Source organism: Haliaeetus albicilla, chromosome 12 (assembly GCF_947461875.1).
Source record: "Haliaeetus albicilla chromosome 12, bHalAlb1.1, whole genome shotgun sequence".
NCBI lineage: Eukaryota > Metazoa > Chordata > Aves > Accipitriformes > Accipitridae > Haliaeetus > Haliaeetus albicilla.
The window spans coordinates 16417902-16431927 of record NC_091494.1 but is presented as its reverse complement, the minus strand read 5'-3'; the positions used below and the strand labels follow the sequence as shown (position 1 = coordinate 16431927).

At 39.1% G+C, this 14026-nt stretch overlaps 1 protein-coding gene and 1 long non-coding RNA gene across 3 annotated transcripts in view; one reads left to right on the top strand and one right to left on the bottom strand.

Annotated features, from left to right (window-relative positions):
- The window catches only part of SLC12A1 (solute carrier family 12 member 1), a 50102-nt gene that overhangs the window by 11581 nt on the left and 24495 nt on the right, over positions 1 to 14026 (bottom strand). For both annotated transcript variants that reach the window (XM_069798284.1, XM_069798285.1), the window contains 7 exons: positions 12054 to 12209; positions 10243 to 10342; positions 10045 to 10156; positions 6004 to 6144; positions 4031 to 4137; positions 3072 to 3154; positions 360 to 503 (listed from right to left, as the gene is read on the bottom strand). In XM_069798284.1, coding sequence (XP_069654385.1) covers positions 360 to 503; positions 3072 to 3154; positions 4031 to 4137; positions 6004 to 6144; positions 10045 to 10156; positions 10243 to 10342; positions 12054 to 12209 — 843 coding nt within the window. The remainder of the gene's footprint in view (positions 1 to 359; positions 504 to 3071; positions 3155 to 4030; positions 4138 to 6003; positions 6145 to 10044; positions 10157 to 10242; positions 10343 to 12053; positions 12210 to 14026) is intronic.
- LOC138688043 (uncharacterized) overlaps positions 1 to 14026 on the top strand; it is a 31634-nt gene that overhangs the window by 6902 nt on the left and 10706 nt on the right. The gene's annotated exons all lie outside the window — the stretch shown is intronic.

Here is a 14026-nt window from a genome sequence, read left to right as displayed (position 1 = left end):
AAAAACCCAACCAAACAAACCCAAACCCAACTTGTTCTGTATTCCTCAAACTTTAATAACCATGTGCTATTTCTGACAAATAGAATTCAACAGAAGCTGAGCTTATCTAGCAAATGACTGGGGGGGGTGGGGTGGGGGGTGCAAATTGGTCATGTTATATGAGGTAGCGTGTCCTACCAGCAATGGATGCTCACTCTATTCTGCATTACGTGGTTGTGGCCACCCAAACAGCTTTGCATAGGGTAGGTCCTGTTACAGGGGCTTCTGTGTTTTTGGCTTAGAGTCAAAGTCCAGTTTGCACATTGGTGAAAATGTGATGCATTGAAGGGTCAGGAAGAAGTTGTCATTTTGGAACTTACCCTTTTTTGTTTCATGTTTTGAGAAATTGAATGAGCTGGCTTTTCTGAAGAATCCACAGATGCCACTTTTTCCTTCTTCAAAATCATTTTCTTTAATGGTAGCTTCCAGTGCCAATCTTTCCTGCTCCAGCTTCTCGAATTCCTCTGTATATTACAAAAAGTAAGGGAACTGGTAACACATCACTTTCTATTTTAAATTAAATCACTTACTGAAATAATGGCAGTGATGTTGTTGCTGTTCTAGTACTTTATACATGATGTAAAGCTGCCGGGAGGAAAAACCTCTTTTAAAATGTTTTTTCCTTGCAAACCAATAGGGAGAAGGAAGCTGAGTTCATATCTAGAAGCCCTAACTTAGGGTGCCCATGCCTACAGCAGTGGTGTGTACTAAAGTGCTATTCAGCTGCCCTCAGATTTCCTTTTCCAGATCAAATTCGGTATTACTGTATTTTAATAGATACATGAGATACTATTTATTGAGTTATGTTTGTGGGTTTGTTTGTTTGGTTTCTTTCCCCAAAAGCTGTTTTCCTAAAGTGAGAAAGCTGAGGTATTGAGTTCTAGCCCTTGGGTCCCTATTCTAACAACAAGGTCACATGGCTTTGGACTTTGAGATTCTCAGAAATATGTAAGGATCCTGAACATGCAATCAGTTTCCATGCTGAAATATTTTTAATGTTTTAATTTTTTCAGCATTTGCTGCAAAGATGTAAGATTTAGCTAACCAATTCTGTAAATTCAGTAATGTAAAAGAACAATTTCATCTTAGCAATATTGGACTTTTGCTAAGAAGAAGGTACCACGTGTTATTGTGTAATATATTATGGTGAGGCACTAATTAATATGATCCAGGCATTTGCCTGCGGAAAGCTTTTTTCATAAGGAAACTTCTATTTGAGTAATACGTGAACTAAGAGTGAGGTAAATTTATTTAAGACATATTTTAAAAAAACACCCCAAACTCTCACTATCTAGACATTGTTAGCTCTATTGGCACACTCAGTTGCCAACAGAAAAGAATATAATTACTTTAGAATCCATGACAGCCATGTGCTCCTGATTATTAGACATGATGATAGTCACTAATTTAATGGTTTCTCAAAACTAAAATTTCGGTTTTTCCAGTACAGAGACTTTGTATCTGCTTCAAAACATTTCCAAGTATTTGAGGGTTGTGCCCCCCGCCCCCCCCCCCCCCCCCCCCCCCCCCCCCGGCATTCCTAATTCTTTCTGATTCCTTATGTTTTAACACTTGGAGAACGTTTGCTAGTTTGTAAGAATGCAAAGTTAGTATTTGGTATTTGCTGTAATTTCACTGGTGTTCTAATGACTGTATCTTCTGAGCAGTCAGTTTCTGACTTACATCAAGCAAAGAGGCAGATCTCTTTCAGGTGTCAATAGAGGAGAGAAAAAAAAGCATGATTAGTTTGGAATTTTTTCTTAAGTCCCCGTAGTTTTGCCCTGTAGCTCTCCATGCACATCAAGCTGCCAGTCTGCTAGGTAAATATTCATCTACCCTTGTTTCTTTAAAGGAGTCTCTGGCGCCTTTTAATTCTGAGAGATGATCTGCTTTTGAGGGTTGCCTCATCCTAGAATTCGTCCTTTTTAATGGGGAGTTAATTTTGGTTTTAATTAGCTAAGGGACTTATGTCCTTTCTGGGTGTTCTCCCCAGCAGTTCTGAGCGTGGTCTGCATTTCTCTGGGTAGAAGCTGGCGGCAGATTTACAGCAGGCGGCAGCAAAGAGTCGCCATTCTTTTTATGCCTGCCTATGTTCCTTGTCTATAGATTTTATCTAATTCATTTATAACACAAAACATTTGTCTGGTGGGGACGACAAGGGATGCTAGGAGTAATGTCCAGGTTTAGGCTGCATCTGTCTGCTCAAGTGGACAAGCTTATGAGAAGTGGGAAAATTATTGTACTGAAAACGTAGAGAATTGTTCTGATGGGATTTTTATATGGAATCATTCCCTCCCCAGGGTACCTGAGGAACCAGTAAGACCTCTGTGTCCTAAAGAGGAAAAGGAAAAATGAAGGCCACCATTGTACATGGCTTTTGGAAGCCCTTCATTTAGGTGTAGCTTGACTGCATGCTCTGTTTCCCTCTACCTTTTCCACCCACATGGTATGTCTCCCTGAATGGTTGTGGTATGGTGGAAGATTTTCCCTCTGCCCCTGAGAAAGGCACTGCTAACCTAAGGAAGAATGAACAAAAAAGTGAACAAGAGAACTATGTTTCCCGTGGGTTCCAGATTTTTGTGTGGGTGGGAACATTCTGGGCCCCAACATTCCATAGAGGTGGTACCAAAAGTGCAGCTTCCTGATTCCTGCCAGTCCCAGAGATCTCGGGTAGGCAGAGGGAGGAAGATGTGCCAAGAGCAGGAAGGAAACATGCTGCAGAGTGACTGGTTGCTGTGGCACAGCATGATTTTACTGCTTTAGTCTGTGCCTGTGCTGGAAGTGCTTTGGGAGTGGAGTTCTCTGGTGTGCCGAGCCCCTTAATGTGTGAGGCTTGGCCTCCTGTCACTGCCAGTGCTTCAACAAATATTTTGGGCAGTACTGAAACTGCAGAAGCAAGGAAGAACTGTAGAAGTTATGGGTGTAGGAACTATTCTAGAAACCGGACGATGACTCTAAGAGCATCGGGCAGATTCCTTCCCGTGCTGAGCATGTAACCAGCATAGATATTCAGCTATTGAGTTGCCACATACCTTGAACCTGGAGGACCTGAGATATATCAAATCCTTGGCTAATTCTGACTATAATCATGCCGAGCTCAAAATCAAAGGCATCACTGAAAAGAAAGAAAAAGAATATATCCTTTCATATCTTGCATGTTGATGAGGAAAGCTACTTTAAGCAGATCAGTAAAAGTGTTAGTGCTCACAGGGAGGTGTTGCTGCCATGTACTTGGCTGGTCTGGGTAAAATTGCAGAAGGAATTGCCCAAGATTAAGTACTACCAACTTTCTTCCCTGCTTTAAAAAAAGGGTATCATTGGGCATGGGAACAGATAGGCTATTGCTGAAATGAGTGTTTCTGACAATACTTTTTATGAACTAGGCTGCCATTGGGCAATTTTTTTCTCCTTTTTCTGAGGAAATAACAAAGCTGGGGTGGGTTTTGTTGTTCTTTAACTTGCTTCAGCTTTACAGGTGAATTTTGAGCAAGAATCTATGAGAAGCCTGTTTCTAAATGACTGTTTCCTAGCTAAATCCCAACCCACAGAGCTGCTGAGCCTTAGGCACACATGAGATTTGAAGCAAGGCTCTTCCTCTGTCTCCTAGGCTTAAAAGAAGAATTCTATGATGTTCTCTTATTCCCTAAGTATGTACATCAGGGCTGTTTTTCTCTGAGCTCCTGCCCACTAAAAATGGGAAAATGCAGTTCTGCAAAAGCACTGCTGACAGCAGTGCAGCTTCTTTATGTAGCATTGTCAAGCCACATCAGCTCTGATAGTGCCAGGTGTTTCCTAAGCAGGTCTTGCTAGGTGTGTGAAGCCAAGGAGCCTTTTTTAATGGGCAGAAGCTTCTGTTGCATAGCTCGCCATGTGTGAACCCAGATTTGTAGGTATTTTCTTACCTTGTTTCTACATGTCAAATTCTGTATGGAAATGCTGTATAAATCTGGTCTAAGAGGAGTAAAAAAGGAGATGCTGAACTGTGACTTACTGTATAATGCCCACATAGTTTTCAACTTGCGTGGCAGTGGCATTTCTCCAGTCCTTCTTAAATCCAATCACCAAGGTATTTGGTTTCATTCTACCCAAGCCTGAGGCCTAACAATATTAAAACACTGCTTGAGAAGGTACACACACATGCTTTTACTGTAAATGAAAAGTAATGGCAAAAGATAACTGAAATAATGTTCTGGAGACACATATAACTAGATTGCATTTCATGAATGTCCTTCATGCTCATACCCTTGCAGAAAGCAGAAAGATTAGCTCTAAATCATTCCAACTATAAATAATTTTAGATGACAGAAGTGTAGTTTTGCTAAATTAGCATTCATTTGCATTTCTTCTGACATGCTCTCATTAAAACGGTTCAATAACTTGGAATCAAGAGAGAGTTCAAGCACTGTATGTATGCTTATTCTAACATAATGGCATAAAGCTTTTATCAACAGATGAACTGGGTCTGAAGTCTCTTAAAACAGCCCAGATACACAGAGAAGGCACATCCTGTTAAGAATAATTTTTTTGCCTTGCACTTAGAAACTGTTGCTGTTTGCTGGTTTCTTTCCAAAAGATTTTCCAAAATTAGGTGTCATGCTTTATAGATAAAATTACATTTTATAAACAGGAAGAATAAAAGGTTTGTCAAGATATTAGATTGCCTTCAAAACTGGGCCTGGATGCTAAAACCTGAACAAGTAAGGGTTGTCAGATCTAGATTCAGCTAACCTAATTTTTATAGATAATAAATGTATTGGGAACCTTCAGGAGGAGACCCACAAATACACCAGCTCATCACGTTGTTACACTTGCTAATTTTTACTACTAGCAAAAAGAAAATAGGTAAAAACTGTTGGAACCTTGGTGGGTTTTTTTTTTTGAGTAGCACTGATACATCTGCACTATTTACATTGAAATGGATGATTGGTTGGCAAAGGAATGCAGATGTCCTTAGGTTACAATAATGATGATATGGTTATCCTTCTGTTTGCCGGAAGGGAATTATTTGTGGTCCAGTAGTTGACTTTGGCAATAGTGTTTAAGTTGTAATGGAAAGGAAGAGATCATTAGATGGTAACAGTTCTCAAAAACATCAAAAGGATCTCCTGCTGAGACAATGTATAAACCCAAGATGAAGTGTCCTTGTGAGGCTTTGATAGAACAAAGGGATCTTTATTAATAATATTTCATCTTGCTCAATTGTACTGCCCATTCAGTAAGTGTACAAAGAGTCCTGGTAGGCTGCCTTGAACCTGGAGGACCTGACTTACCCAGGTATTTCAGTCAATCTCCTACTGTCTCAGTTTGCACTGATGTCTTTTCAGCAGTGTATTTTGTGCAAAGGATGGGAGTTTTCTCTACATTTTGCCTCAGTACCTGTATGTTTAAATATTCATATAAGTGAGAGAGAGAGGGAGATGGGGAAATATGAAAATAGTGCCTCTGTGCCTTCATTAAGGCTGTTTTAAATGGACTGTTGGAAATGATCTGCTGTATTCTTGGAATAATATAAAAATATTGCAGACTCTTTTATTTAGATGGCCTTCTATCTGTTTGCAGAAAATGTATATTACACATTTTCAGTTTTCAATTAATGCAAAAATATTCTCAGATATTTAATATGCTGCATAATACTAAACAATAGAATTGCTTTGAAGTGTATCAAGTGTTGGCTGCAGAGACATTCATATGTTGCCCTGTAGATGCCTCTCTTTTTTTAATAATAGTGTCTTGTTCATTTAGGAGAGAATCAGTCTGCCTTGTGTCATAATTCCATAGCCCAGAACTAGATCTCTTTATGAAGTAACCTGTAAAATAATATACATGTACCCCCAGAATGCCCTTTCTGTTTATAACATTATCCATATATACACAGGACTTCTTAAGGAGTAAACAGTAATGCTTTACATAAAGGGATGCTTTGATGTAATGCTCTTCTGTGTGTTCTGTAAACAAAAAGCTTACCTGAAGTAGACTTCTGACTCCATCTCTGAAGCTGTCAGCTGCTACTGCCGCATAAAAGGCTTTTCTTTTGTTCTTTGTGAGCCAGGCCTGCTTTTTTGCCATGCCACTGTTCATCTCCTTAACACACAGCTTGCGTGGTCCCTGCATGATACAGTAAAATATTATTAAGAAGGCTTTGTATTATACATCACACAGTGATTTTGAAGGAGTTACCTAGTCTGCTGTGGGAGCGAATAGAGAGAGTCAGAAAAATACATTTCCAATAAGGGTCCACAGAGATTCAGCATTTTGAAAAGAACTATGCTGCTAACATAATTCACATTCTGTTTGAGAGGGCTGAGGCTGTTAATGCCACTTAAATATAGTGATTCTGACAGAAAGAAGGACTACTATGGATTGTAACATCTTAGAAAAATATCTAAGGTATGATGAAGCATCTCAGAGTGAATAAAGTCCCTCCCTGACTTGACTAGGTAAACAAGTCTCAGCAGATCTAAATATATATGGTTAAGCTCCTATCTACTAATAGTAAGAGAAAAGGGTTGTTGCCATACAACTGAAGATGCAAATGGCTTTGTCACCAGGTTCTTCCAGTGGTCATCTGGTAATTTAATGAGACAAAAATCCATGTGTGTATCTAAGTCACAAGACATGACACACTGACTTGACAGCAGAGAATGGGCTGGCAGTGGGTCCCCAAAAGATTACGCCCAGGCAAAATGTCAAGTCTGCAAGCATGGCTTTTAGAAGGATTGAGATAACTTTGGGAAGCATGTATCTGGAATTTAATTGATTTAAAAAAAAAAAATCTGTGCTCTTCAGTTTGAGTTTAAGGTTTGCTAGGCTTTGTTTATTCCCTTTCATGTTGTCTTTAGGAAGCTGAATCAGTCCAGAGCTTCTGCAGTGAAGAAACTCTGAGAGGGACACTCAAGAGTCTCAAGTTTTAGTGCTACTGGGCTGGACAGGTAGTCTTTGCTTTCCAAGGCAGGATAGAAGAGCAGAATTATAAACTGTGGGAGCATGTCCAGCAACATCAGAGACAGAAGCAGTAATTGGACGTGCCAGAAGGATAGAGCTGGCTTGGAAGTGCTTGGAATCCAGTGAGTATTTCCGTGTGCCTAACATGGGAAGTGCTACCAGTTTGGTTTGTTATAAACAGATAGTTTTGAACTTTAGTTTGCTGCAGAGTTTCATTTTGCGCTTTTTAGAATTTCTAATGTTTTTGAGGATGCTGGCAAGTTGCAATTTTCATTCTAATGGAACAGATAACTAGAGAAATTGGTAGAAGTTTCCTATAATATAAAACTAGGAAGGCTTGGTAAACTCCTGCTCAGGAAACTGTATTTCAAAATCCATATTTAAATCTTTTGCATTTAAAGTAAGTTAGTATATGGTAGCTTCTTCTGTTAAGCTGGGAAACTGGTTAAAATAGAGCTGAGGGAGATTTAGATTTTTTTCCTTCATAGTAAATACTGTAAGCTCAAAATTTATTTCCCATTGAAGAACAGTGTAAGACCCGAACTGAAAGAAATTATCTCCAAAATGAAATGTGTGGAAAGGATCACTTAATTCAAAATCAATTTCTAAACGGTGATTTTGAATGTAAAACCAAAGTGTCCTTCTTTCAAAACTTTTCAGCCTTACTGAAACTTTTTTTTTTTTTTTGCTTTCCTGGAAGAAAGTGGGATGCACTCTACATTTATATAGATGTAGAAATAACTGCAATACATTTACTTTCAGTGAATTAGCATTGGCTGCTAGAAAAGGAGGCAAGGCTGTCAAAATAGATTTTCCAGCTAGTTCCATCTAAAATCCAGAAAAATACCATTGAGAAAGAAGCTGTGAAATGACCTGGCAGATTTCATATGTCATGTTTTTATTCTTGCCTTTTTCATTAGTATTATATATTAAAAAAGTGAGTTTTGACCTGATCAAAGTAGGCTGGGTTGATGCTCACTCAGGTGTTGTGCCTCTTGTATGTTTCTGAACTCCTTATGGCTATTTGGGAAGTATATGGGGAAGGATGGGAGAGTCCATGTGATCTTCTCTAATGAGATCATGCTACATTCTTGGGTGATAGTAAATTTACTGGAGTTTGTTTGGATTTAATGGGCATAACTTCAGAAGAGTTTGATCCTGGGTGTTGGAAGAGTAGTGTGAAGAGCTGGGAATAGTAAGTCGAATAATAAGATTGAAGTTCCCTTGTGGGAAAGGAGAGGAGAAAAAGTCTTACGCTTCTTCCCAGTCTCTCTAAGGAGAGTGCCTGAAGATAGTTTCACAACTGGCTTGCACAGTATGTTTCTGCTGTCCAAGGGGACAGTCCCACCCTTCTATCAGATAATAGCCTATCTGTGTCCTTCCCTGCTGCTCCCTTGTATCAGTGTTAGTGTTACTGCAATTGTACAAGGAGTCCAGTGGATTTGCAGACTGAAGACTAACCTTGCAAAAATATTTTACGTGAAGGTAGGGAGTAAAAGCAGAATAGCCCTTTTTACTAGAAACTCAGAGTGTTCAAGCCAACAGAGACAAATAACTTTAAAATCATCTTTATGTTCATATTTATTTTACCTATCTCTGAACTATCTATCACCATGTTCCTGGAAAGTTTCTTGCTGCCCTTTGGGAAAAAGGAATGGAAGATATTCTGTCTGGCACAAAAGTGTCTCAAAACTTTATGCATAGCTAGCAGCATGTCAGCTTTTGAAGCAAAATATGCTGGGCATTACATTTATGGCTAAATAGTCTTGCTGTATTTGTTATGATATATGTTGTAGGCTGCTCTTCAACATGGTCCCTAGGAATTTTATCATCCACTTTTTGCCACAATTTTGCAAATCACAAGGGTTCATTGTGTCACGCTTTTATTACCAACCAAATTAAATCTAGCTTAAGTTGCTGAAGAAATAATAATAAAAAAAAAAAAAAAATTAAAATGCTTGCTCTAGCAAAATAGACTTAGGTATTTGTATAGACAGGAATGAAATCTCAGTTCACCATAGAAAGTACTAATATTAGAGAAACATGCCTAAGAATTCAGAAAACTTGCTGAAACTCAACTTTAGGAAGCTGCATAGTCTCAGGATCTTGTTGGGATTGATTCTATGCTTACTGAATGCAGTGGGAAAGCTAACAATAATTACAGTAGAGAAGAATTAGGACCATTCGCTCTTCATAGATTCATTTGATTTGGGAAGAATCATACATAGATATTCTGTACTCCCTTTCTGCAATGTGGCAGCATCAAATTAATTAATCCTACGCTCCTGTAGAGGAGTACATTGTCTTGCCTGGACTGACTCCATTAGTTAGATTCTGTGGCCCCATTTGGTGCCATGAGCTGTTTTTTTTCCTCTCAAAATTAAAAAGTTGTTGTAATATTTAAAATACATTTTCTCTTCCACACTACAAACCCATCTATTTTTGTTCTGTCCTAATGAAAGACTAGATCTTCATCCTTTAAGATACATAATTTCTTATGTATTTATAACTAGAAATATACTTTGCTCCTCTCTCTAGATCTCAGAAGGGCATGTTTATCCTCAAAATTAGCATTGTTACAGTTTTGGAGAAACCACTGCAAAGAGAGCTGAATTACTTGCCAAACCCCAACACTGCAAATCAGTGACAAAGCTGAAAATAGAACCTGGGTAATTTGACTCTTGCACTATAATCCTTCAAGTTTTGTTTTTTGTTGGTTTTGGGGTGTTTTTTTTTTTTTTTAAGCCTTGCTGTGTCCGTTTAAAAAAAAAACACCTTTCCTTGTAATGCTTTATTTTTATCAAACCATTTTTTGGTCCGTCTACTATGAACTCTGAAATGCATCTCAATGAGGCATTTACCAGCAGGCTCTGTATCAGCCGATAGCTTTTTTGTCAAGACTTATGACAAAATTCATTCTCGGTGCAAACCTCTTTCATGGTCTGCACAGACACCCGTCAGCACCAGTGGGAATATTGTGTGCCAAGTGAGAGTGGAATGTGTAATGGAGATCTTCAGCACCCACTGGTGCTGAATTTTCAGATTTATATGAGTTGACCTTACCGTGTACACTTCACAACAGATGCACAGCCCGTTGTTCTTTGTGAAAGTATGTGTGATGTCTAGCAGAGCAGGCCTGATCATAGGAGCTCCTGTTAATGCTATGCACTGCGGTCTGTCAGGAGGAAGAAAGAGGTTGTATTTAATTGGGTGATGTACTTATTCAGAATAAGCCATTCTACTGTTCACTGGAAATCTTACCTGAAGTTTTTCACATGGTCTTCCACTGTAGTTAATGCCAGAGCGCTGTCTAAGGCATTAATATAGTAAAGAGCCTGTGTAGAAGAGCCCCAATTTACTTCTGTATATAATAAAGATAAATAATGCATGTTAAATCATGGGCTTTTCCCTATGTTCTATTGCAAAGGTCAGCAATCATGTTATCCATGAGTCAAAGCAGGGTATATCTCTCATGCTTCATAGATACAGAGCTATCGTTCTTTGTGCTTCATAATAGAATAGACTTTGCTTGTGTAATGCAAAAACAAACATGCTAATAAATAGTATAATTCTTTATATAAAAATTGTAGGGAATGTTCTTCCTCTGCTTCAAAACTGCGTTCTTCTCTGTTCCATTAACTTTGTATCCTTCTCCCATGTATAAAATGGACAGCCCTGAGTCATGTATTTGGTGTGGAATTTCAGGAAGTTCCAATTAAACCACTAGGAAGGAACATTGCTAGCTCCAATTAGCTCTGTTCTACTATATAGGTCAAAAATTGTTCTCCAAAACCAATTTTGGCATATACATCTTTTCTCATTATTGTGCAGCTGTTTGGTGGGTGGAGACAGATAAGAAACAACTTTCTACACTTTGAGATCTACATGAACGCAGATCAAGTCCTGTTATGCCAAGATACAAAGCTAATAGTGCAACTATGTGGAGGTTTGTGTAGAGGCCTTCTTTTCTAAGGAATATTAGTCTTTTCTGAACCCTTCAGCTGCTGGTAAATAAGTGCTGAACAAAAGTCACTCTCTTTAGGGAGCAGGAGATGGATAGCTTTTGTACACTGTCTTCAGTGAATTTAACCAAGCTTTAAGCTGCTACTTTGCAGCAAGGACACTGACAATATACTAGGAAAGGGTAGAAATCCTCAAATTCTTTTGACAACTGTCTCGTGACAGGTGTGTTATCCTACAGCTGATTATATTTACAGGAAAAGAACCACAGACCATCCCAGTGGGTATGACGGCACAGATAGGGAGGACACAGAGCAGTACAGCAGTATACGCAGTAAAGAATAACACAGGCTCAGACCAGGTGTTGGTATCCCAAGCTAGCTGCAATGAAAGCACATCTTCTGCTGGGAAACTTGCCTCTTTTATTTGTATTGTTTTTTTTCTACTGCAGAAATAATTCAGATGGTTAGCACTGAGATCTGAACCTGGGTTAGTTTTGTCCTTGGATATGAATAACCAGACTGTATAGTCTCGTACTGGTGCTTTATTAGTGCACAGATTTCTGAGGACAGCTGCTGTGATTTGCTGAGCTACTAAGCAGTTTTTCCAGCAGTAAAGTGTGCCCATCTTTCTTGATTTACTGAGGAATTGTAGGGAGGTGCTGGAGAATGATCAGTTCATGAGTAATTCAGCTTGCATTTTTGTTGTGTAACAGGCAGCAGGCTTATATTTTGAGTGAGGACCCCAGATGACTCGGCTAAGAGCACAGCAAAATTCAGGTGAGGTTTTGTGTGGATGGAAAAAAATTGAGTGATACTCAAGTGAAAGCCCAAATGTAGTAAAGACATGATGGGAATAAACCATTGTGCTGGAATGCTTACACAAAGCCTTGAATCATACTTGAAGTGCTTGTTAAACAGGCAAAAATTCACTAGACTATCATCTTAACCTATATTATACAAAGTGGGATTTAATGGGATGCTCCAGACTTCCCTCTAAAGAAAGGTATTGGAGAAAAAGTAATGTCCAATTCTGTAAGGAGAATTAATTCCTGTAAAATCCAGTCTGGATGCATAACATATGCACAAAATAATAGTGTTTTATGGCCTTACCTGGTTTCTTATATGTTACATAAATATATAGAAAGAGCTCAATGGCATAAGTGATGAGAGCTGCCCACCAGTTGATGACAAACATGACACCGCAGCACAACAGGGCTCCAAAAAGTGACACCCACATGTTATAATATCTGAATGCAGGTCTCCAACCTATTTAAAGAGAATTGAGGAAATTGGAAGAGCATAAAATATATTGATCAAATAGTGATCCACTGATTTTGCACATACAAACCCACACACATTTTGTTTCAGGCTTTGCCAGAAGGGGTGGGAGTGGTATGTGCAAATTCTCAAGTACCATGAGTATCAACAGATACTTTCAGGTGTTGGCTGATGTAGATTTCTATATGTATAGAGTACTGGGTCTTACAAGCCTTTTACTATAAACCCTTTCCTACTGCTTTGTCCAGTCTGGCTTTGAGTAGCCATTCTGTTTATATGTATTTTTGCAAAATTAAAGCTCACTGGTTCAGAACTGAACACAGATTTTCCTGTAACTCCAGGTAATTGGCTACTGTGTCCTTTTGATGTATATACATAGAACTTATTAATGGGAGCCAAACACTTGCTGAGAGGAGAGTTTATCCCAATACTGTAAGCGTACCTGTCTTAACCTTGGAAATCGCCTGGCCTCACTGCAGAAAAATAAAATCATTTGCAATTGACTTTGAGAAGATGTTATTCCTGCTGCTCTTCAGCTGCAGTACTGAATCCATCCCCTGCTAGCAATTAAAATGATGAAGGAAGCAGTGAGCCTCCATGGTTTGCAGGTCTCTGCCAGGTGTTCTACAGATCAGACTCTTTGGAGAGGGAAAAAACACAGAAGATGAAAGAAGGGGCTGAGCAACCCTATCTTGGATCATCTTTGTAATGAGGGAATGGGAAGGTCCTGCTGTGAAGAAATTTGCTGTCCTGCAGTCTTGCAATTATTATAATTATCGCTATGAATTGGCAGAAATTAACTGGAGGAAATGAGAAAAGAAAAATGGCTGCAGTATTGTCTGAAATGTAACTAGTGGCAGAGTAGAGTCAGATGCACGCACATGAAGTCTATAGAGGTAATTTTTACTCAGCTCCAAGGCTGTGTAGAGCAGATCTGCATTTGTTCAGCTGTGCAGGTAATTAGCAGAAGTGCTCATCTCTTCTACCCTCTGAACAAATGGCACCATGCAGATCTGTAGGAAGGAAGTTGATGTAGGCATTTATGTCACTACTACAGTTTCTTCACACTAGAAATCAAAAATTTATTCCTTGCTCCTTGAATTGAATAATTGATTCACAGCGGCAGGAAATTGTCTTTTCTGTGTGCCAAAACCAGTGTTGCTCAGCTGATTGACTTTAGTCCTTAAGGTGTCACCCCTTCATTCATGAAAATGATGAGAATTAATTCTGCCGTGGTGATGCACAAACCTGAAAGCCACTATGTTCCTTTGCTGTACAACTGTAGAGAGGGACTCTCAAGTTACCCCTGAACAGGACCTCGTTGTGCTTCACCTTAAAATTCTGCTACTAGCCACTGCAGAGCTGTGCTGATGCTGTTTGGTGGACCTGTTCTTGTTCTACATGTTCCCTTCCAAGCAGTATCGCTTCTCGTGCAATTACTGTTCTTATGAACTTTCCTGTGAATTTCACTGTAGATTTAGAGAAGGGCATAATTGCTCCCCACTATACCCTGCTTACTTTATGTGGCTAGAGTTGGCATAGGTTTTTATCCACCCACGTTGTGTGATAGTGAGGGGGAAAAAACACCCTGAGGAGGAGCCTTTCGGCTCCAGTGGGATCAACCAAAGTCTTTTTCATACTGTACAACTGTAGGGAATGTAAGGACCAGAGCCATTATTTTTATCTTTCGGAGGGAAATAAAATGTCATCATATTCAATGAGAGCAGTAAAACCTCAGATGACATAGCTTAGATATTTTACAGGTACTGCAGCTTTCTCTAATATACAGTCAAAAATTCGCAGAG